The following is a 25,071-nucleotide window of genomic DNA, read 5'->3' as shown; positions in this document are numbered from 1 at the left end:
CTCTGGATTAACAGAGGTTTGTTAGAAAACCACTGGGAAAAAAAAAAAAAGCTACTTATACCGTTATGCTGAGCGGCAGCACAATGTGACCGTGAGGTGGCAATAGCTACTTTAAGTTATTAGTGGTAAAGATGCTTTTTCCAGGATCCAGCTATTATTGCATAGGTGATTTGCAAATGGAGCCCAAAAGTCTCACAAATAGTAGGCAGCAAAACAGATCCCCTGGAGAAAGTCGAGTGCAAACTGGTACTTCTTAAACAAAGAATGGATTTTTAGAGATTTTCTGAAGTTTTTCCCTAAAATTCATAAAGGGCTGCAGTTATTAGGGAAGGTGGAAGTCATATATGGCCCACATGAAATCTCCCTGGCCACTGGACTTCACTGCTGGAGCAACTGGAATTGTAGGCAACAAGCCCAAAACATCCTAGTGAGGCTGTGCTGTGGCCCGAAGTGGAAGGTTTTCCACCCTGAGAGACGTGCAAGCTCAGCCTGAGAGCCGCAGCCTGTGGCAGGAGGAGAGGTTAGAGATGTAACGTCAGTGTCAGTGGGACTGGCAAGGACCTGCGCTTCTGGGGATGAGAGGGAAGGCAAAGCATGCAGGAGGAAATTGCTGTAATGCACACCAGCAATATGAAACGCGGTTGTGGAAAGCTCGGTGTGCAAGGCAGCAAAGCGCCCTGATGGGGGACAGAGGGCCCAACCGGAGTCAGGAACACGGCACCTGGTGCTGCCCCATCCCGTGCCCAGGGCAGGGCTGCGTTTCTGCGGGGAGCCTCGCCATGACCATCCTGTTCTCGCACCTCCCGTGGTGCACAGCAACTCATCTGCTGGGCCATCTGCTCAGCTGCCTGCGTACTCGAATTAGGACTGCGACTCTTCATTCCTACGTGCAGCCTTTCGAATTTTACACACTCCCATTTGAAAACTTTCTCCTCCTGCTTGATCCATTACATCACCCATCCTCACCATCTGGGACCGACTGCTACGACGATAGTAGGTGTTTAGCAGCCTTCAGACTGTCTCTCACCCTTCAGATTAATAACCTTACCTAGGGCAGAAACATCATAATCACTTGCCTCGCACTCTGTGTGTTGCCCCATCAAACAGGATCATCATTTCAAACATGGTATGGGAATTCCCCAGCCAGCGGCCAGCAGCCAGCATCTGCTTTTGTCTCATGTATTTCTAGGTCCTCAGCAGGCTGCTGGCTGTGAGTCATGCAAATCTTACGCCAGGCAAAGCAAAAATGGCTGCACCATGCATAGATTTTATCTCTCAAATAGAAAGTGAGATTTTTCAGTGACAGTTTACTCTTTTTAAGAAGTTACCAATTTCTCTGCAACTCTGCTTTTATTTTTCACCATAATTCTATCTGGCTGTAATCTCTTTCAGTAGAAAGTTTTGTGCAAAAGACATTACACAAAATGAAGTGCAGTTGTACATTTTAATGTATTCTTATTCATTCATTGTCTTCAGTTTCCAATTAGAAGCTGGTAAATGCTGCACCTCCCATATCACATACCACCTCTCCCAGTTACACTGGAGCTACCAGGAGCTCTGATAATGGCAGATCTGGGGTGTTCCATCTGGAGGCAGAATCCTCCTCTCCGCTTTTCTCTCCCCATTCCTTTGTTGCTGAGGACCATGGCTCTGTGCTTGATCTGCATCCAGGCAATTGATACAAAAGCTAAAGAGGAAACCTTGAAGCTCAAATCTGATATTCAAGTTCAGTATTTAATGAAGGCGAGATACCACCAGTCATAAGGCAGTTAGTAGTAAGGAATATGTAGGGGAAACTGCTCAGATTATTTAAATGTTCCCCATAAATATGGTCATAAGGGGTTAGAATTTGAGACTGCAGTTTTTGGCTTCTGGTTTCTTCTTAAGCTCCTGTATTGCTAGAGAACGTGAGGTGCCATTTCTATTTCAGGATATTTTTTTTCTGACAACTCTAAGTACTTTATATCTGAAACCTTTTCAGAGAAGACAAAGAGGTATTCCAAGCAGACTTGTGCAAACTGATAAATGCAAGTGAAAGCTTCAGATCTAACCTTCAGGTTTGATTGCACACCCACCCAATTCCATCAGCTTATTAAAGCAGATGTTACTTGGCCTTTCTGTCCATTATGGGTGCATTTTATTCTGGAAAAGTTTTCTGCTTAATAGTATAAACTCAGTTGTGCTACATCACCACACTTACTTGCTGCTGTTGCTGTGTGGGGTCATATGCCTTTTCTTGCCAGTCCCAGCAAGGAACCACGAAGATCCTGCCCTAAACTGGCACCATGAACTAGATCTGGAGTGATTGTGCATGACCATGTTTCAGCTTAGAGCAGGTTCCTCAAGCACAGCAACCCTAGGTGCAAGCCAGAAGTGACCAGCTGCCCGGCAACAAAATGATCATAGGCCTTATGACCATTAATAGTACAAGCTCTTACATCTGAGTGCTTTCCTCTGCTCCTTATCTTCTATTCCTACATATAGATGGCACATAAAAGAGTTGCTTTCTCAAAAAAAACCCCACCATCTCTGAACTAAAGTCTACACCAATATGCTCATATAGAGATCCCAGTTCCATTTCCAAATCCAGTAAACCCCAGTACCGAGTCAAACTGAAACCTGCCTGTGGGTGCACAGTAAGTTCTGAGCACATGAGAATTAGGGCTGCCGCTGCTGAAATCTTCACTTTGCTCAGGTCGCTAAACTACATGCAAATCATTTGCTTGAAAATGTTCCTGAGACATGTCGCCGGGGTGCATCTCTGTGCCTATCCCTCTCCATCACCGCGTTCTGGAAAGGACTGCACGGCTGCCGCTTCGCGCAAGCTCACTCCGGCTCTTCGCCTCCCAAACTTGTGTCGCCCATTCTCGAAAGGCAAGTATCACTAAAGCATCTCTGAACCCACGACAAGGTAAGTGTCTCGGTGAGGGGAGTCCTTAGGGATTTAAAGCAGCAGTGTAAAGATGCTTAATCTCCACCTAGCTAACTAGAGCATATCTGAAACCTGGCCGTGTCTGCCATCTTCTGCCTCGATGTAATTTCATTCAGTTTGAACAATCAAGCTGTTCACCGCAACAAAGACCACAAGCGAACCCACTGCAGCTCAGTCAGAATACTCTAATGGGTAAGCGGCTTTAATCTACCAGTCACCAAACCAAGTTTACTTATAAAGTTTAGACAATCATTTCAAGCACAAAGTACCTGGAAACATAACGAAAGGCAAATAGGTCCTTTAGGAGGATAACGTAACAGAACTGCAGAGGATATAATTCATCCTCCTTTCCATCTAGCAATGCTGCTGCTGCTGGTTGAAACTGGGCAATTTACTGAGCGTGGGCAACAAAGCCCTGGAAAGAACATGCTGGAGGCTGCAGTGCTCGTGGCTGGAGATTTCTGTGCAGAAAATGCCTGGTAAAATCTTATTCACTCCAAAGACAGATAAATCATAATAATTGCTCTTAAGGGCCTGAGATAAATGCAGTCTCTGGCAATGGTAAAGGATTTGACAGAGCCCAAATGAGGGTTTGAAGTCCACAAGAAAGCCTCTAACATGCCTGCCTTCAGTCTAAGGCTGAATACTGGTTGTGCTAGAAAACAAGAAATGTCTCCAACTGTAGCAACAGCAAACTCCTAATGTAACTAAATAAACAACCCTGATAGATCCTAAACTACTCGTTCATTTTCTGACACACAATCTCAGACATTATATGAACATATCTCAAGGTCTAAGGCACTAGGGGTTGGCTTGTGGCTGAGAATTAGCAAAGTTTCTTTAAAAACCTGCTACTCACATCCATCATGTTAGGAAATACTCCTAGCCATTCAAATTCCAGCCCTCCATTCAAGGAGTGTTAAAAAAAAGAAGAAAATTTTAAAATTCCTGAAATTTAGGAACAAGAATAACTTAGCATCATTGGCTCTTGTACCCTCTAATTATCCTCTGTAAGTTTTATGGTAAATCTGGGATTTTCTGGAGTGCCTCAGATCCAAAGGTCTCTTGAGTAGAGGGCACATTTACATTGGTTCTTTGTAGGAAAGTTACAGATCTGTGGAACTACAGAAATACCACAAAGAAATCTGTAATGGGATTGCATGCACTGAACTGGTTTAGGTTATGGTTGTGGGCTTCTTCCCTAACTCACAAAGAAATGAGATGCCTCATACTGTGTCGCATTCATAATTTGTTTATAAGCAAACGTATATGTTTAAGGGTAAGATCTTCCAGATTAATTACAATTCTGCTATGTTAGCTGACATATGAGTGGCTTGCAGTTCCCACCATTTACTGAATCAGCCGCTGGAGCTTAAACGAGAGCTGGTGGTGCCGAGGTCTGGACAGGCAGGAGAGGACGGACAAAACTGGCCCAGCTGTACAAAGGAGGCACTCGAGCATGTTTGCAGGCCGGGTTTACAAAGGTGTTTGGGCAGCTGAAGGTGCAAGCAGGTACCTCGGGCTACTCACACAAGAGCCTAAGCACCCTTGTGTATCTGCTCCTCTGTAACCTGCCAGCCTGTCCTGAAAAGGACAATGGACTCAGATTTCCCATTTCTGGCTTCACAGGAGCACATTTTCTCAAAGCTTGTTCCCTCTGTTGGATTTTCCCTTCTGAGCACACATTTGTAGAGTGAATTTTCACCAGTTCCCTGTGCCCTTTGATACCCCTCAGTAGCTATCCCATTCCCCAGCGTGTGAGGAGCCACCGTTCTACCAGTTTCTCTTGCAAACTTGATCTTGCAAAAAACAAAGCCAGAAGACTTAGTGGAATGCCAAAGCATTCAATTTTTAGTACTTTTACATGTCCAGAAATTCTGTTGTAATTTCCTTCTAAGTAGTCTGGGGTTAATGAGACTGAAGAGAATGATAGGAAGGAAAGAAATAATTATATATTCTCTTTTTTTTCTCAACATGTCCCAAATGTCACCTCTGACCTGGCTTTCTATTTCTGGCATGGGCTAAACTCCCTCTATTTATTTAGCAGCCTACACACCATTACAGTAACATAGCAACAGTACTTTCAGTTGTGAATTTGAAAAAAGAAAAAAAAAAACCCATATTTTTCATAAGAAAACTTAGAGCATTGCAGTCTAGTAACACGTCAATAAATGCTTCTGTTTTTCCCTTTACAAGCCAGTGTTATCAGGTTTCCAGTGTGCAAACTCAATGGAGAGGGATGCACAAGGGAACCAAAGCAGTGTCACCGTCATGAAGCCGGTTCTTCCTGTGCCAGTCAGGCTGTCCCCCAACCTGTTTGTTTGTCTTAATGATGTTTCAGCTTGAATATTTCTCAAGCTCAGCACGGACAAAAGCAGGAGTTTTGGGAGGATACTAAATAATGATGGGATTCATCTGGTGTTTTTCCCTCACTTTTCAAAAGCAGTTAACCTTTATTTTATAACCCATAGCTCCAGGGTGATAGGATGCTCGGAGTTACCTGTCAAAAAGGAACACTATAAAAAGCACAAAGTGAAGCTGGGGTAACAGTCCCATTTTCAGCTGACAGTCCCAGTCTCATGGTTGTACAGGGCAAGTTAGCCAGTGAAGACCTGTAAAAACAGGCCTGGAGTCAGAGGAGCACCCAGCGAAAACATTTTGCAAATCCTGTCCCACTGACAGCAACGTGCCTAAGTATCTCAAAAAAGCAATCCCCTGAGCTACTTAAGGGCTTCTTATTTTTAAACTGAAGGCCTCGGTGAGAACTCAATAATTTTCTTAGGATGGGTTCAAAATGTTGAACTTATTAAAAATAAAACTTCTTAAGCTTGCAAAGTTTCCACTGTAAATATTAGTAAACAATGCAGATGTAGTAGCTGGAATAGCAGCGAGCACTTCACGAAGCAGTGTATGACTTCTCATGAAACTGTTTCTCCATTGCTACTGTAAACTCAGCTGGCATCTCTTCAGATGCTTTTCCTCATCTCATAGTGATTTTATCAGCACACAGTCAGTCACCTCTGAATGCCGGTGGCTTTTCTGTGCAATCGACAGCAGACCTTGGAAGCGCAGCTTTACAGCAGGCATACACAGGCAGCTTTCCCAGCGTTTATAAACTCAGTACTTCTGTAAACTCAGTGGTTTTACTGCACAGTTTGTAAAGTTTGCAAGCAAAACATAGCTCACGCTTGTTCCGAACTATTGGCTTCTCCTTGGCACAACTCATTCGTGTCAGCTTGAAAAAATGGCTTCACAACTGTAAAATCCTTGAACTTCTACAAACAGTTTGTGAGTCTGGTATGCAAAACCAGATTGTTCACAAACTCCGTGCTCTGCTGAGATTACAGAAGTTGCAAATTTAGAAAGGGTCCCGTTATGGCCACTATTCTGTCCAACAGAAATATGAATACATAATCCATGGTCCCTGAGACTTAGGAGGCAGAATGAATAACAATTGTCACTAACAGGGCTTACAGTAAATATTGTCTTTTAAAAAGCATTGTCAAAACCAAGTAAACTTTCAGGTTACAATCTAAGTTCCATTGAAATTAACACCTCCATTTAAGTAATTTTAAATTCATACTAATAACGACGTTTTACTGCCTCTCTGTAAAACACTCTATGGGAAAGGGTATTGAATAACTGAAATGTGCTGTTCAGGGCTTTTGTGGAAGCTACAAAGCAGTTTTGACTGCAGGGGTCAGGTGGGGTTTCTGGGCTCAGGAGGGAAGGGAATAACAAAATCTCTAAGAACAGTTGTCTCATTCTACCAGTGATGAAGCTAATAACGAGTTAGCCTCAGAAAGGGAGGATTCTTCTGCAATGAAGACTAGACATCAGTTTTGGTTTAACAAATGCCAAGTTGCAGCAGATTCTAAAACTGAGTTGTGCACGGCCATGTATTTGTTGTTTGTGGGGTTTGTGTGTGTGTGTGTGTGGTGTTTTGTTTTGTTTTTTACCCTGAAGCAACACAAACTGACACAACTGAAGGATATTGTAAAGTAAAAAAAAAAAAAAGTTATTCAACAATTAAATGAGAGAGAGGAAAATCTATTTTATCTGGCTGGATGTGATGTTTTGACATGCAAATTTCATTTCAAAGATGGCTTTTTTCCTTGTCTTATCACATTACCAATTCATTTCCAACTCAAAGGAAAAGGGCGAGAAAGCAAATAAAATGACTGTTTCTCTACTGAGTAACATTATAGGAGTAAACTTGTCCCTTTCTCTAAATACCTACCAAAGGGGCATAATACACATTCATGGCATTTTAATGCATTATTGGTAGAAGTAATGTGTTTATCCATATTATAGTTTTCGTGCTACAACGAAGAGTTCACCGAAGTAGCACTTGCAATGCTTTTCCCTCTAAAACATGTTTGATGACATCGCTAGTTTAATTACCACTCAAGTTAACATTTCCTTCTCTGTTTCAACCTAGCATGGTTTTTTTAAGTCTCTATTTTTGAATGCAAAGACCTGATAACTTGCGGGTTTCTGTTTTGAATAGAAACCAATAGCTGGACATTCCTGCGCACTGAAAACATGTAGTCAAAGATTAAACTGGGGCTTCGGGGCTATTATGGCTCCACCCAAATAAATAGTCCAAGGGAAATTATTCTGCTTAACATTCTGATACACTGGTTGCCAAGAACAGCAGTGTTTTTTAGAAATAATTTTTTTCTTAGAAGTCAGCCTATCTCGTTAAACGTTGCATTTAAACTACCAATACATGGTTAAAATGTAAGAAAATGGTCTAGAATAAACATCGTACTTAACCTACCAAAACAATGTTAAGTGGTGGAAAATGGTTTGGTTTGCACTTAGCTAATCACAAATGTTTAAAGCAAATCATGGAAACTCCTCCCTAAAATAAATTTTCTGCTGTTATTTTACCAGTGAGATCAAATTGTTCAGGATTTCACAGAGAACGGGACACGTATTCTGCAGCACAGGAGCTTCTATATGAAAGTCTTCATTTTCTGAAAATTGAGTTCTTCCTTCATATGCAAACCAGATAGAATAGATGCTGGGTTTGAAAATGAAGTAACTGCAGGAAAAACATAGGTACAAAGCTTACAACTAGAACCAGCTAAAAGGTTTTCTCAATTTTCTCCATCACAGAGGACACCTGGCCTATGAACTAGATTTACAAAACCTGCACAAATTGGGTAAATAAACTCGGTTATTTCAGTGAGAGTTGGGGATGTTGAATCCAGCAGGGTATGAAGGGTGGCTCTAACTCTCTGTTCGGAGGTGACAGAGCTCAAGAGGTGAGGCTTTGTAGGAAGCATTTGGAAATAAAAAGGCTTATGGACAAAAAGTTAAGTTCAGATTTCTCCCAGGTAGTTATTTTTCAGAAACTTCCCCCAAATCCCAGACCAGCAGAAGAAGTACTTGACCACACACAGCACTTGGGGACTTTTTTTAGGGGAGGGTGGCAGTGTCCTCTGCCCAGCGCTACCCCAGAGGCCGCTCTGCATGCCACCCACCCTCAGCACTGCTGTGGGACTCTTGTTCCTATTACTTGAGCAAACTCTTCCATAATTCTACTTTACTTTTTCTTCTTAGTGGCTGGTAACTTCCCGTTTGTTCTCCTGATAAATACCAGAACTTCAGCTAAAAATGGAGAAGTCGCCTAGATTCTCTTATCTTGTAAAACTCTGGCAGTGGGGTGCTGCGGTCGAGTTCTGGCGGATCCCCCCAACAGTCAGACACCCGTCTGCAGCTTCTTGCTGTCCCCTTCTGATGGCACTTACTTGTGCAGAGACAGCAGCAATGGACACTGCTTCACTATCTTTTTGCAGTCTGGCACATTAACTCTATTTGTCTTCCCAGGCCAGACACTCCAAGAAGTGTGGGAAGAAGTGCAAGGCTAAATTTTCTAATGCACAGTCCATTTTGGACTCTTGTTCTAGAGATGCTGACAAGGAATTTTGATTTTCAATAATGTTTGAAGAATCCAGCCACTCGAGTGAAGTGGGAAACTTGCCTTTTTTGAGCAAGTGGTCTTCCCTCATCAATTTGTATAGTACTGAAGATTAAAAATAGCTCTTCAGCTGGGGTACAGCTGTGCAGCATTGACTTAAATGGAGCTGCACTGACTCAGACAAGCGAGCATCTGTACATAGCCCTTTACTATTGCAAACCACAAAACTTAACACTAAGGGTAAGTAAAAAATGGTGTGGTGTTCACCAGAGCCGGCGGGCAGGCTGGCTAACTACCACTGCTGCTCCTCACACCTGTGACAAACTACAGGAAGGCGATTTGAGGACAGGTTGAAAACAGCTGCCTGTTAAAAATCCCATCTCCTTGTCCTTATCAGCACTGGAACAATGTGTCTGCTCAATGGCACTAGTTTCTCATTTCGTTAGACAGACATCCTCTGTGCCTTCTTCCATGTTGCTTTTCTCCTCACGGTGACTTTTTGCACTGGCTGTAGTAATTCCTTGGTTTTCTAGGCCATGAAACCATCCTCCCCCCTCTTCAATAAACAGAAACCAAATATTACCAGTCAGTGAGCATATATATTTCTACATGAAAAGTATCAAAAGCTGGTTGTTCAAGGCTGACATTACAGAATTGGGATACATGAAGAGCACCATCCTGAGCCTTCTGACTTTTAATTTTTTTTTTAACAAACATGAACAATTTTCCCCTTGTGGCTCTGAATGCCTCATCTAAATGCCTGGTTGGATGTATTCAGCACTAATCTAAGGCACTGCGAAACCCATCAAACCTGAAGCAGATTCTCCCATGACGTCTAATTTCCTAGAGAGGCTGGTACTCATGACCCATTAATAACAATACCAAACATCTGCAGTGGGGCCAGGTTTTCCTCCCATGGGGCTAAGTGTAAAGCTGTGCCTGAAACTCAGCATTTTTGTTCTGGAGCATGACGGACTTCACCTGCACGTTCACCACTTCCTAGGTTTTGGTAGCTCTCTCGCCCTTGCCACATACCCAGCTCTCCCAGAAGTTTGGGGGTTCCCCAGTGCCCCTCAAGCCCACACAGCCCCAAGTGGTGAGAAAAGCTGGAACCAAGTGGGGAACACGCATCAAATACTCTCCTTGCACAACTGCCTCTTTAGATCGGCTCATGTGGTAGACTCACGGTTCAAGTATCGGACAGAGGGAAAAGTGTTGTACATGCTATTGAACCGCTATTAGAGTATTCCCCTGCTGAAGTGAAGTTTGTTCTGCTTTCTAATGAATTCTCCGCATTTAGCATTAAGCTCTCTGTTTTTACAGAAAGTTACACTTGGGTAATTAATCTCACGTTCGTTTCCTGCACATGTAAGAGAGCAACCTTTGTTAGGGAATGATAAGACACTTCTAAGAATAGTGCTACTAAGAGCATCAGCTTTGTAAGACATTACAGGAAAAATACAGACTCTTAACACCTGCTTTTTGCTTTGCAAAGTTTTGAACTAACATTCTGCTTACCTAGAGCCAAATTCTGACTTGTTTATGTGCAGAAAACCTAATTGCTTTCATCAGAGAACAAGCATAAATGAAGGTATACTTTGGTCTTGAGGCTCCAGCCTCTCAAAGATGTATTTGTTTAATTTTTTAAACACTGTAAATATTCCCAGTGGCTTCAGTGAGACTATCTGCAGTTCCACATCTCACAACCTGAACTCATCACTTCGTCTGGTCTCTTTAACTACAGATTCCACTGCAATTAACTGGACTTTCTTGATGATTGTATTAGATCGAGGATTGATAATTTATCTGTGTGTAAAACAAGAGACCCTCAGCCTGGACCTTACAAAGGCTGGATGCTGAACTTAGGAAAATGTGAACTGGGAGACAACCCCATGAGAGCAACCGAGTCACTGCAGCCTCGGAGGGGTCCCAAGGAGCAGCAGACCCAGCGCATGAGAAGCTCCCTGGAAGCTCCAGCCCAGACCATGGGGTTTGCCAGCTGAACACGAAGGGTGGTGTAAAGCCTGGGGATTTGTGCATGCTGTCAGTTCAGAAGCAGAGCCAACGCCATTCTCCTGTAAGCGGCTGACACTTGACACCTACTGAAGTCAGTTTAAACAGTCATTGTTTTAAAGCTGGTGTTGTTTTTAAGCAGTCACTGTGGTTCTGCCTGAGCTATCTAACCACCCCAGTGCAAGACGCACAAGCTTCATCCTGGTGAAACTATATAAAAAGTGGCAAAAAATAGTTTGCAGCGGGTTAGAGACAATTTCTATTTGGTTTGTAGCATCCACAGTGTAACCAGTCACATAAGAAAGGACACTAATCTTTGCTGTACTTGCAGCAGATTTCGTTCTGCTTTATTATGGACAAAGGAGTAGTTTAGCCTCCTAACCAGAAAGCAAAGCCTAATCTGCAGAGATCTGGCTAATCTAGTGGTTGATGTTTGAAGAATAACACAGACCCAGTTTCCCGAGGTTTTGTAGTGCAAAATCTGAGCAGAGCAGACTGCAACTAGTCTTGTGAGCTGATCAGAGCCCCTGTTGTGACTATTATCTTGGCTGTATAATGGGGGCTTTCAAATCCAGCTTTATCACATTCTGTTTTCTCTACTTTGCCCTTTTATGAATATTGAGTCATCAAAAATAGCTTCACTGACAGAGTTACTAATGATACCAGCTGGGTGAATCAGTGGCTCTTACATTGTCTAGTGCCTGCTATACAGTGCTTTTAGTACACTCATTACAAAATACAACAAAAATTAGATATCCGTATTTTATTTGCAGCTCCCTTGAGGCACATCATTGTCATTATTTTAAAACTGGAAAATGCTAGCTGAACAAAGCAAATATTCAGCCATTTCAATGCAATACTGCGATCGAAAGGAAGAAACTCTGGCTTAGAATAAGTTAAAAGTAAATTCTAACATCAGTAAATTATCCTTTCTCCTAGTTTTCAGTGCAAAGAAAAAATATACTACCAAATGATATCCACCACATTCTTCATGAGACAGTTATTCCTCATATTACTAGAAAAAGCTGACATCAGCAGTCCGGAAAAAATGCTGATAAACAGAAGTGAATATGACAAATGATGTAAGCTATGTATATGGCTCGAGTGTAATAGACACATATGGTGGCATCCTTCTAGTACAGTGCAGTGCTCCGGGCTAAGTCAGGTTAAAAGTGCATGACTCAAACGAATATTACCAATTCCAAAAGTGTCACAACAGTAAAAACATGCCTGGTGAAGAACCATCACAAATGAATATGCAAAATGGCCCACGATGGGCTTACATTTTTTATGCTGTCCCAAGTGTTTTTAAAGGGTCATTTATTTCTGCCGGCAGTGCCTCCCTCGCAGCCCTGCAATGCTACAGTTTGCTATGCTTGCAACACCCCCCCCCTTTTTTCTTTTCCCCCAGAAAAGCAGGCAGGCAGATACAGAACGAAACAAGGGGCCCCCTTTGCACATAAGGCAGTTGCAGATCTCCATGCAGCGCTGGCCTCTTCTCACCAGCCCCCTTCACCTTTCAGCTATCAGGAACTTTACAGCATGGCATCTTCAAGGACCTTTATCGCAGACAAAAAGTAAAGCTTTCTGCTAGCAACTGCATCTGGCTTATTAAATTGGTAAATAAATCTACTGCAGATGTTGCCTTTAGCAAGTGTCATAGAAATTACGGAGCATCTTAACAAAGCAGAGCCTCAGAATGTAAAGTATTAGGGTTTTTTTCATGAGGTTCTTGCCCTTCCCTGGAAAAGAGACATCTGAAATTCCGTTACAATTCTGTTAGTTACAGCAACAGTAACTGAAACTGTGGTTTTTAACCTAAGATATGTTGCATAACAACTGAAGTATTATAATCTTACAAGCCAAGAAAGGTTAATTCCAAAGGGCACAAAAATATCGGTGAAAACTAAAATACTCCGTAAGTGCACGGACTTGTGGATCTTTTTGTTTTGGTCCAAAGAGACGCCGAAACAGGCGAGACAATTCAAAGGCAGAGTAAGACACCGAGCACATGCCGAAACCCCTTCAGCGAGGGGGAAAAAAAAAAAAAAATTCAGTAGATCCTCTGCACTTACGTATCTCTTGAGTTTCTTCTCGGGGGGTGATTTAATGAGCCATCCAGTGCAAACGACGTCCCCTGAGCTCATCTTCCCCCCCGGCGCGGAGCGGCGACGCGGGAGCCAGGGTGCGGGGTGGGCGGCGGGAGTGTGTGTGCGCGCCTGTTCGTGTGCGTGTCTGTGCGGGTGCGTGTGTATTGTTCCCAGCCAATTTGAAACCAGCAGTAATCAGCTTCCTTCAGCTGTGCTCTGATACTGCTCCAGCCCGAGGAGGAAGTCATGACATTGATCAGTGACACGGCCAGCCCTCCCTCCGCCGCAAACACAATGCAACACACGGAGCACGTGATGGGCGCCCGGGGCTCGTCGCCGCGCAGCCGGCGGCTGCGGCACCCACCGCCCCCTGCACGGATTTACTACGAATAAACCTGAGTTTGCTGGTCACATCATTGCAGGTCTTCTACGAACAGCCTCGTTCAGAACTGGCTGCGGGGAGACAGGTGCCGTTCCACTGGCACAGCTGAAAAATACGACCGCAGAGTGCACAACATCGCTGGTGTGCTTGGAGTTAGTGCCTCCCTCCAGGATGGGAAACTCCTGGCTTTTCAAGGACAGGCAGCTTGTGTTCATTTTTTTTAAGTTGCTTGTAACTTTGGCACTAGATTTAAAGTGGACCGAGTGATTCTTCACTAGGTTTTACAAATTTTTACAATTTCTGAGGAGTCTCATATGCCCCTGCGCGGGCACAGCACAGGTGGTGCAGCCTGACTCTGCAGGGTGTACTTAGTGGCATCAGGCCCGGGTGAGAATTTAACCTTTTCACAGGATTTTTTGCCTCTGTGCTGCAGCTCTTCAGCAGGGCAGGCTGACAACAGCTTGCAGTGTCACTGCTCGAACCTGACAAACTAGAAACCACGCTTGTGTTTTTCAAGATTTTAAGCAAAAATGTTGTGGCAATATGTATTTATTGTATTTAATATAATAGGTAGTATAAATGGTGTATAATATATAAATATATGCCCTACGTACATTTACATAACAATATAAAAAATCCGTATAAACTCACAGCATCCCTGTTGCGAGTGCTTTACATTATCACTTGTCGTAAAAGAATCTTGCCATAAATGAAAACTGTAATGGATAAACCATGAACACTTTATTTCAAATGTGCTCTGACTTCTCTAGATTGGTTTTTATTTGACAGAAAGTAACTTTCATGCAGCCTTGCAATATTATTTAATTCCCAGCCTGACATTCTACCACGACCTTCACTCACTTCCATATATCCTTTATCCACAGTGATGTTTTAACAGCCTCACATGTTTAATAGCAGATTTGTGAACAAGGCTTTGTAACGCTTCTCCTTGGAGAGATGCATCCAGCCACTGGACTTAGGTAGGGAAGGAAAGTCACACTTTCCTTACCCGTGTGACTGTGTCTCTTTGACAGATATGATAGCCTTAAACCTGAAGACTTTAAAACATGAGTCTGCCAAAATAAAATGAATTGTGATATCCTTCATGTGTTATCCCTGCAGTGTCATAACAGTACCCATTTTTTACTGGATCATTCTTCAGGCACACGTGCAGCTGCATAACCACTTGCAACAAGGGAGCAGTGGGGATGGGGAGGAGGCCGGACAGAGTGCCGAGGAGCCTGGACTGCCAGACGGATCCACTGAGTACCAAACCACAGCTTGGGGGCGAGCTCTGGCTCCACCTTCGCTTGCGCCCAGCGATAATGCTGCTTAAATCACCTGTAGTGCACATGTCTAAAGCCACTTGTCCCTGCTCTTCTGCCATCTCCTCCATTACACAGGCACAGTGTGTTTGTGTGGCTACAGGATAAACTGAATCAGAAGACTGACTGTTTGGGAAAGAATGAGTCAAAAAAAAAAAAAAAGATATTATTTTTCCAGCTGAATCAGGACTGGTTTCCTGATCTGATAAGTGCTGTGGCCTGCTGCACACTTGTACCTGACCAATGGAGAGGGTGATGCAGGGGTAGTAATAAGAAATCAGCAGTTGCTTAAATGGGCACTTTTGCCCAAAAAACGCCTGCTGAGTGGTAGCCATGGTGACAGGGAGGGGTACACCGATTCTGTTCCCTGCCGCTCTTCTGTCAGACGGCTCCTGTCCTCGCTGCTGGAACAGCTCAGTTGCTTGTGAAACACCTGCCGAACTACTTGCACGTTGCAGCTCAGCATATTCAGAATAAATACAATCTGTGCCAGTTTACTTATAGTGCCAGTAGCCTGAGGGGAAATACAGGAAGCCAGAAATCATAATTAAGCAGAGCATGTGGGGGTTAACAGGTTTGTTATGAAAGCTGCTCTGCCTTCTTGGCATTTGCGCTCCAAACATTAAAAGAGCAAAGCAAGTTGTTTTCTTACCCTACTAATTTTAATTGTGTGGATAATGTGTCACGTATATATTTGACAATAGCACGCTTAAAAATAAATGGTATCTAGCCCTGATGGAAGAAGTGGGATTTCACTTTTGTCTTGCTCCATGCACACATTTTTGAACCACTCTGTCTTTCGTCATGATGGTGAATGGCAGGGTCTTTGTTTTAAAAATCTAAAAATCTTACCATTGAAGACATGTAGAAAGTGAGCTGAGGATGGAAACAGAATGGAAAGTAAAGGGAAAGAAGAGCAAAGAAAAAATTGATTTTGGCTGAACATTTCTGCGAAACCCCTGGGGTGTGCTATTTTAGTTCCAGCTTTTGCATTTGTCCATTAGCATTTAGTTTCGGACTTCAAGTATGTTTTGAGTACACACGCTGAAATCACTGGCAAAACCCAACTAAAAACGTTTAAAAATAAAAATTGTTTTCTTAATATTATTGCGATGCTGAAAGGTTTGAAAGTGTAGAATTAAATTTGTTTGCTTAGATTTACTTGTCTTGCTTTTTAAGCTTTTATTACGTATATATTGCATAGTTACCTTGAAAGAGATCAGGTTTTGCTTGGTAACAATAACATCAGCCAGTGGTGCCTGCCTCTCCACATCTGCTGTGGGCAGAGCTACAGGAATGTTCTCAAAAATGACAGACCACTGAAAAATCCCAAACCAAAATGACCTGCAGTTAGGATAAAATTATCTTTCTTTCTATGAGAGATCAGAGCCAGTCTTAGCAAAGCTTTGAAGTGTGACAAGATGGAAATTTTTTCTTGATGTGACACTTTCTAGAATAAAGTCATAAACTGAGAAGCCTTTGTGGATATGAGCTGCAAATATGATTATAGAGAAAGCAAAAGTAAATAAAATATAAAACATAAAACTGAAACCCCAGAAGGTAAAATCATTCTCCATTCTACACCAATTGTACACGCTACTCATGTTCTGATATGTCTCAATCAAATTTCAAGAATCTGTCTTTATTTGGATCACGTCAGAGTGTTTCTCCTCACCAGACTGACCTTCTATGTGCCGCTAGCAAAGATCAGAGTAAGCATGACCCCGAACGTGTCTGCAATTCATGCCAGCCAGATACCTAAGAGGAATTGTCTGCTTGTCATGAAAATACTGGTCTAATCCTCTCCTTTCCTAACTTAAGCTATTGATGTTTCAGAGAAAAACAACAGTTGACTAATAACAAAACAGAAGAGAACAAACTGGCTAATGGCATTTGATGTGAAGTGCCTTCATAACCCTACAGGCAACCGATTTGAAGAAATAAGGATGCTGTTTAAGCTTGCCCATTGTCATGTTGCAGAGCAACTGGTGGTGATATGATTGAAGTTGAGAGTAGTGAAAGTCCTTGCTCCCCTGTGGAGAGAAGAATAATCAGGATGGAGAGGATGGGAAGAATCAGGTGGATTAACTTTGTTCACAAATGTATAGGTATCAAAGCAGGAAGAGACACCAGAGTTACCTAGGCTGACATTTCCACAAGTATATATTTTTCCCAAAGTCTAGCCCCACATTTAATTTACAAAACCCTGCAGGGGTTGTGAAGGTTGGGGTGCATGCAAGAGGCAGCCATTGCTCTGGGAGAACAGCCCTTTTCTCTCATCTAGTGACTGATCCCTGTTTACATATGGAGCTCGCACCACACTTACTCAGCAAAATGCTAACGTGCCTCTGCAGCATTCCCACAGCCAGCAGAAAAGCCCAGCACCACAAAAAGGCATGACACAGTATATATGTTCCAGCTGTTCCTGACAGTTACCACTTTGCTCCCTCCTGCAGACAAATATTTCACTTTCTTTCCATTCACAAGGACAAATTCAGCAAAGTCACGGCGGATAATCCAACCCCTTCTCTTCCTTTCAGTAGCCTGTCCTCACCATACAAATCAGATCTGAGGGAGGAGTGCACACAGATCATCAGAGCAACATCATTTGTTGTTGTTAAACAATTAACTACAAAAATTGGAGCCTGACCACTGGCACAGAATGATGCCGATCATGTCTGCGCTGTGCTGCCTAACTGAGGAATATATTCTGTCTGAACTGGGCTGTGTACTCGGTCACGCAGTGGCAACGGGACCCGATGGTCAGATACCTGCTTCGAGGCAGGAGCCACCGCGAAAATAAAAAAAGAAAACAGACAGTTGAACGTTGCTGTGGTTTTGCTCCAGGAAGTATATGAACCATGGAAGCCGCATATGGGTATGGCCTTTATTGTTATGGACAAGTTAGAACGTAATTTTACCAAAAGCTCTCACGACACGTAAGGAGAACTGTGTCAATCCATTTCAGAAAACAGACCAACAGCCTCTGGCACTGATCTCCTCTGGGAAACAGCAGCAGGCATCCAGCAGCTCAGAGGAAAGCCTCCCTTCAGTAACTGGTGGGAGAGCTGGCGTTTTCTGAATAGCGTATTTATTTGCAAATGTACAACTGCCTTTTTCTAAAGTGGGGGTGGTAACAAACAGAGCTCCACTTTGGTACAAACCTCTGCCTGGGCACTTTTGCTCTGTCACACACACTAAAAATGGCACTTCTGCTACTTTTTGGCTTCTGTTTGCAGGCCCATAAACAACCTTATGATGTCAACATAGCCTGTCAGGCAAGTCATGGCTGTTACATGTGCATCAGTATCAACCCTTTTCTGAGGATTTCCTTGTGGGGTAATTTTATCAATGGCCCCTCAAGGTCAGCAAATAATCTTTGTGTCTGAGGGAGGAGATACAACAGTAGAGAACATGGCTTTTTCAAAGAGCCAGAATTTCTAATTGTCTTAATTACTTTTAGAAACTAAGAAAAATCTACTTCCTTTTTCATATATAACAACGATGAATACTACTCAGCCCACATGTGAGAGTCTGCTGCTTAACTTATATTGCAATTTGGAGGAATGCACCTGTGCACAGCTGATGGATTCTGGTGATATGACACAGACAAATCTGTAACAGCCAGAAATACAAAATAATCTATTTGACATCAAGATTAGGACGTGTCTCTTCTAGATCAGAAATAGCGATTTATAATTACGTTTTAATTTTAATCTCCTGAAAGTGAGCATTTGCTGAAACTAGCTTACTCCAAACTATTCAGAGAGGCCTGAAGTTTGGAAGGCCTGCAGAAACAGACGCAAAAAAGAAGTCTGTAGTTTTATGTTTAAGTGAAAAAAATCTACCCTAGCTATTTTCAGACTCTCAAATGTGGAAGGCTTGTCATGAAGTACAGAATGGGTCTCAGCTTCCTTAAAATATTCTTACTGAGATCAGAGAACACTCCAGAGTGATGAGAAAATGAGCACGGGAAAATTAATGTGGGACACTGTCTGCCGCTCTTACGTTGCCAAAAAATGCATTACTGACCAGTTTTAGGAAGCCTACCTCTTACATTGTGACTTGTGAGACATTTTCATGCAGATGGCAAAACAGTGGGTGAAGCAAACACCTTCCCCTTCTACGTAACTGAGGGAAAAATGAAATAATACTTTATTTGAATTATGATTTGAGTAGAGACTGTTACAGCAAGCAGACCAGATTTCTGAACTATGTGTGTAAAAGTTTGCCTTGTGTGAAGAATGCAAATGCAGGAAAGGAAAATTGTTTTGATGGCAGCTGTGCATTTGAGACTGTTACAAAAAAGGAAGAATCGTTACAGGATGAGGAAGAAAAGAAGGCCCAGGCAGTCAGGGAAGCAAAATAGCAAAAAAAAAGGGGGAGAGAGGGGAAAGACAGAAACAGATTCTGTGTGGACTAGGATAAACTAAAACCAGCTACTCTAGTTTAACGGATCCTTCAGCAGAAACGGATAGTTCTCTGGAAAATATAACAGGTTCAGTCTAGTTTTCCACAGTGAGTGGATGTTGACAAGTAAAAATGGATAAAAAGGACAGGATTAAAAGTATTTTCACAGCAGGATAAAGCATGTGGCATTTTCACAGCAGGAAAAAGCCTGTGGCAACTGAAGTGATGGCTTTTGGCTTATGCAATACAATTGCCATATTTGCAAGGCTAATGGAAGCAGCACTTTAGAGCATCCTTCTGTGCATTTCCTGTATTTAAAGGAAATCCTGGTGCATGCTAAAACCTTTGAACAAGAACTGTTACTTTTACAAATAGTCTGTGACCAGCTTAGGGATAACAGTGTGAAATCAAACCCACAGAAACAGGCTTTTGCTTAAGAAATGATTTATTTTGGGCAGAGAATTTGTGAAGAAAGAATTTCAAGCATCATTAAAGAGAGTTAAAGGCTATAGTGCATTGGTCAGCTTGCTGGATACTCACAAATATTCAAAATTTTGTAAGATTCCGTCTCTGTTATGGGCAGGTTATTTACACGTTTTCAATATTGCAAAACCACTGCATAGCTTAGAGAAGGAAAGGATGCCATTGCAGTGAGCAGCAAAGTATGCTTCAGATTTATTTAAGTTTTAAATGCCTTTCACTTTCAACAAAACTAGTCTCTTCCGGTCAGGCGCTCTCTTGGCAAAATGCTCCGGGTTTTGGCAAAGTCGTAGCTTATTACATCAGAAATCATTGTATGACCTCCAAAGGAATCACTGACATCATTGTTTGTAGGTGGGCAAAATCTGGAGTCCACACAGCATACACAATTGTAACATTGTTTATTAAAGTCTGGTTTATGGTAGTTCAAACTGATATAAATTAGCGTGGCTGCAATCCCACCCTCCATCTTGCCATCTATCTGTTTCCCTGCTGCATTGGCACAGGCCCTCGTGTGTGTGGGCAGTTGAGTTGTTTTTCTGTGCTGATCTGAGAAAAAACTAGTAACTCTCTTTGTTGAGCTCAATTTTTGCTTTTTAGAACCTTGAACTAACCCACCACTCACCTGCAGAAACACCAGTAACAGTGCAAGGGATCAGGAACACGGAAACATGGCCACTACCTTTCATTTCAAAGTTGCAAAGGACCAAGGGTATCCATATAGGTAATTAAGGTATCTTTGCAATAGGTTCCTGATAAGGCTCTGTAAATTAAAGCATTCTCATGCGATCACATAAACCTGCCTCATCACATCCCTGAAGAGATGACAGTCTTCTCACTTGCATAATTTACCAAACTCTGAGAGTTCGTGCCTCTCCCACTGAGAAAATGAACACACAGCCAAAAACCAAAGTGGATACCAAGTGAAAAAATGTTTAGCAAAAAACCGGTGTGGTTGGGAAATACGGCCCTGTTAAAAGCCTTTGCAGTATCACCGCAAAGCTTTGGTTGCTAAAACCTGGAATTAAAAATGCAATATTGCATACGAGATGCGAAAAAAATATGTATTTATAGATTTATTAGCTCATTGAACTAGATACGAAGGATACATTAGCTATTTTGTTAGAGTTTTCAATGCTGAACGAGGTTGGACTAAATGATCTTCAAAGGTCCCTTCCAACACAAACCATTCTGTGAGGTCTTGTATTTGCGAACCCTATTGGCAACCACAGAGACTGTGGTAAAATGAAAACTCGAGACAGAAAACTGACGCACGAATATAAAGCCTGCACCACAATAAATAAATAAATAAATAAATATTTCCCCTTTCTATAAGAATACTTAGTGCCAAACCTATTAGAGTGCATTGCTTGGATGTGCTTGTGCCTGTAACCGAGGTAGAATCGGGTAATCACTTGTTTGTAGCCATGAACTACATCATGCGGGGGCTGGACGGCTCTTATCTGCTCAACTGCCACAAAGCTCTGCAGCAATGGACATCCTCAGAAATGACATCTTCCGCAAAACCTGGGTTACAAATGAGTGATGCATAAACCAAGAGCTCATTTTAGATTTATTTTTGATTCCTTGGCCCTGTCACAGTGAAACTCTGAACCAGTTAACAACTGAGATGAAAAGAGAACTGTTTAATATAAGCAATATTTGAATAGCAACACTTGAAATAAGTATTTTAGGCAAGACTCTAACACTGCAGTCAGGGTAATGTGTGGTTAGCGCAGTGTGGTTGCTCACACTTGGTTTAGGCTGATGTAGGTATAAAGGTGGCAACTATGCAAGTCAACTCATAAACACCTCAGAGATAGTGCTTTTGTTACTCCCAAATCCTGTTTGTTTCTGAGCTATAAAGCTGTTTATTGCTTACAGCTAACATGTTTTACACAGTTGTGGTTTATCACCAGTGCATTTAAGCTAGAAATGACTAGCGTAGTACATTTGGACTTCGGACTGTGGCATTTGATGGAGGGCCTCCTGCATGTGCCCAAGGGAGCGATCAGATCCCAAAGTCAGAGGACTGTACCTAGCCAAGGACCTTAACCAGACACTTTTGCCATCCTGGGGGAATACACATGATACAGTTCTAGAAGTAATTAAACAACAGAGGGTACAAGATGGTTTACAAATCTGATTTATATATATTTTTTTCTTATTCTTGATCAAGTCAGCTTTTAGACTGAGCAGTATTCACATTAGATACCACATCAAGGACCTCCCCGAATCCAGGACCCCCCCAGGCGGCCTCAGGCGAGCGCAGGTCGGTGTTGCCACCTAGTGGCACCTCACAGCGGTACCGTCACTTGTAAATTGGATTTTCAGCCGGGAAGACACAAATCGCAACCGGTATTTATGACATCTTTTATTATTTAAGCCGTTCTTATCCACAGAATCAAGTTTTTTACTGCTAACAGCAGATAATTGTCCACACAGTGCACTCACACGGCTCGATTACACATACACACGCCGCGTTACTTGGTTTGTGCAACAGTTGGGAGGCCAACCCCACCTAAGGTGTTCAGAAAGTCCTTGAGGGCTCCTCTTTTTTCAGCAGGTGTATACACAGCCCTGTCAGCTTCACTTGTATTTTGCAGCCATAGCCATTGCTTTTTGGTTGTGGTCCAAGTGACCCAACCTGTTGACGCTTGCACATGCTGGTGGCCCTGTATGGATTTGGCGGACTAAGTGTACTGAGTTTATCTGTTCTTGTGAATTCAACAGGTCTACTGGTCTCTAAAGCTTATCAGCTCTTGGGGGATTTTCACAGGCAATCTCTCAGTATGTACTATTTATTTTTTCAGCCTGCTTTTGGGCAATATCTTTCCATCCTTACCAGTAGGTAGGTACCTGTACAACTCATCCACAGAAACGGACACAAAAAAGGCTTTTATAACAACTTGGCCTATAAAATAATTCCAGAGAATGCTAAGATTTCTTTTTAAAAGTTACTCAAACCCAGTGTATCTCTGCTAGAGAAATTAAGACCACTACAATTAGCCCCCTGTTTGTGAAAGGCTGAGTAGTCACAGTCCAAGATTTCAAAAATCTTACAGTCTTACCTTGCTAGTAATGAAAATGCTCCTGGATCCGTATCTCATCAACTCTCAACACTCTTCAGCAGTGTCTGAAACATAAAAGTGGTTAACAGCCAGAATAAGTATATGCAATTTCTCTTCTTGTGTCTGACAAGTACACATAATTCTCATAATACAATATGACATGTACCATCTTTCTGAGTTGGGCAGAGGAGGCTTTCCTAATTGCTGTGAAGTCTTAGGGTGTGGGAGACTACACATTTAGCCCTGGTAATTGTGTATGGCAGACTGCAAATAAAGGGGTAATAAACCTGGGAAAACAAAGAACCAATACCTAAATCTACAACTTCAACATGACAACTAGCTCCTTGCCTTCCAAAAACAGGGAAAAAAAAGAACAAGTAGAGAAAATCTGTGGATTTTTGCAAATATACTAGAAAATATAGGAGTAAAAAATAGTATATGAAGTAAGCACAAAAAAGCACTTAATGATTTTTTTTTTTTTTTTGGAATTAATTAGATTACCACATGATAATACTGTTGCATGACTAAGTGATTTTTTCAGCCAAAAGCCTGTGGATCCACAGGAATGCACAACATAGTCTAAGGGAAACAACTAAGAACATCTATGCAAAGTGCCAAATGCAAATGTTAAGCATACAAGCAAAAAATATCCAAAAGGGATCTTTCAAGAAAGCAGCAGCTTGAATGTTTTGTACAGCATGTAATGTTCCTATGAATTTCAAGTAAAAAGCAAGCTGCGACAAACACTAGAGTGTTTTGCATAAACAGAAGCTACAAGCATTTGAAACTGGAGTAGGAAAGTCAAATATTAAAAATGGTTAGTGAGCTATTTTCCGTAAAGACTAAGAACAAATGCGTCATAGACTGGAATTTTCTCACCTTTGAGAGTTTTTACATCGCTAACGGTAAGCTCCATTTTCTAGATAGCCCTGCTAGGAAAAGCTCTTTGGAGTACTCCTTCAAAACCAGACATGTCACTCTTCTCAGTTGTGCTGTGAAAAATGTACTTCCCAAAGCTTTTAAAAGTAAATCATGTAGATGGGCTACTGCAGACACTGTGGGCCTTGCTTTGCTGCAAACTATGCAATAGATGCAGAAGGCAACAGGGTGCTAAATAGTTTGGAACAGCACTGTTACTGTTTTGGGGCTGTTTCACAATATGGAAAGGGGAATATAGAGTTTCAATCTTCTGTGTTGGACCACAATTTAGATACTGAGTTTCAGAGTAATCAGGCAGTCATGGAAACAGTTCATAGTTACTTTTTCACAAAATGGCACCTTATTGGTGTCAGCGTATGGATGGAAAAAAGGTCTCAGAGGTCTTTCTAAATGCAGTATATGTGAACAGCAATAACCCATTTGCTTGGCTTAGTTGTTAAGTTATGCAAAAAGATCTTGATAACGGCTACCGAGCTTTTTACTGGAATGAAAAAGCTTTTATTGCTCATTCCGCCTACAAGGGTAGGGTTTCATCTATTTATCTGGACATAATGTTCATGATATTGCCTTTGTAAGTAATCGCCAGGTAAAATGGCTGATTCGGAGCTCTCAATTTTTTAAAATCTGCCATCTCCAGGATTGTTTTGGAATCCTTTAGCAGGATGAGCAAAGTTACTGCTCAGCAGTTGAGCATCTGAATGTCTTGCATGGACAGCCAGAAACGTGTATTGACAGTAACTACGCTGAATGCCTTCATTAGTGCAATTTTCAATATGAAATGCACAACCACTGCTGAATTTGAAATGGATTAAGAAAAAAATAAATTTTTCTCATAAGCTACTCTTGCTTTGGGAACTCCAGTTGTGCCTTTTAGCCCTGCAGATGTTTAGAGATTATTTAATCTCTCAAATAAAGCCGGGAACACTTAGGAAAACGCACTTGCTATTTGCAAGAATGTTTGGAGCCAAGGAGAACGAACTGCAAGTATAAAGTTGTCAAGGACAGGACAGGTCCTTCATTAGCAAGAGGCTGAAGAAAAGACATCACCTTCAAGATAATGTCCGAGAAGGCTTGTATGAAGCAGTCAATGAGTGGGTAAAAGCTGTTGGAAAACATCGACCAAGGCAAAAGTTTTCTGCCTTGTACCATTGTCTGGCTCGTGCAGCACCTTATCCTCTTGCCAGCTCTCTGTAACCGCACCTGGGCGTCCTTCTTTCACAAGAGGTCTAGAGCCCACGTGCTTTACATGCCCGTGCCAGGGCCCCAGGGACTCCTGTCTGGGAAGACATGGGGAGCAGAGCGCATCCTGCCCCTTGCACGTGAGGCGCAGGCCGGCTGCCCTCTGGAGATCAGAAAGGCGGGCGGGACGTGAGGAACCTCAGCAATGGCTGCACCAGTCCAGGCCCCTCCGAGCCAGTGCTGTTTGTGACATACAGCGGCTGCCCTAGGCTGCACAGGCCCCGACCTCGTTAATGGTTATAAATATGTAAAGAGTGAGTG

At 42.3% G+C, this 25,071-nt stretch overlaps 1 protein-coding gene across 1 annotated transcript in view; it reads right to left on the bottom strand.

Annotated features, from left to right (window-relative positions):
• Nucleotides 1-13,078, bottom strand: part of GAB3 (GRB2 associated binding protein 3) — a 69,318-nt gene extending 56,240 nt beyond the window's left edge. Inside the window, exon 1 of the mRNA XM_065643201.1 lies at nucleotides 12,950-13,078. Within this exon, the coding sequence (XP_065499273.1) occupies nucleotides 12,950-13,021 (72 nt within the window). The 5' untranslated portion in view covers nucleotides 13,022-13,078. The remainder of the gene's footprint in view (nucleotides 1-12,949) is intronic.
• Nucleotides 13,079-25,071: the final 11,993 nt, after the last annotated feature.

The sequence above is a fragment of the Caloenas nicobarica genome, chromosome 12 (assembly GCF_036013445.1).
Source record: "Caloenas nicobarica isolate bCalNic1 chromosome 12, bCalNic1.hap1, whole genome shotgun sequence".
NCBI classification, from domain to species: Eukaryota; Metazoa; Chordata; class Aves; order Columbiformes; family Columbidae; genus Caloenas; species Caloenas nicobarica.
The sequence above is the reverse complement of the archived record's forward strand: the minus strand, read 5'-3'. Positions and strand labels throughout refer to the sequence as shown.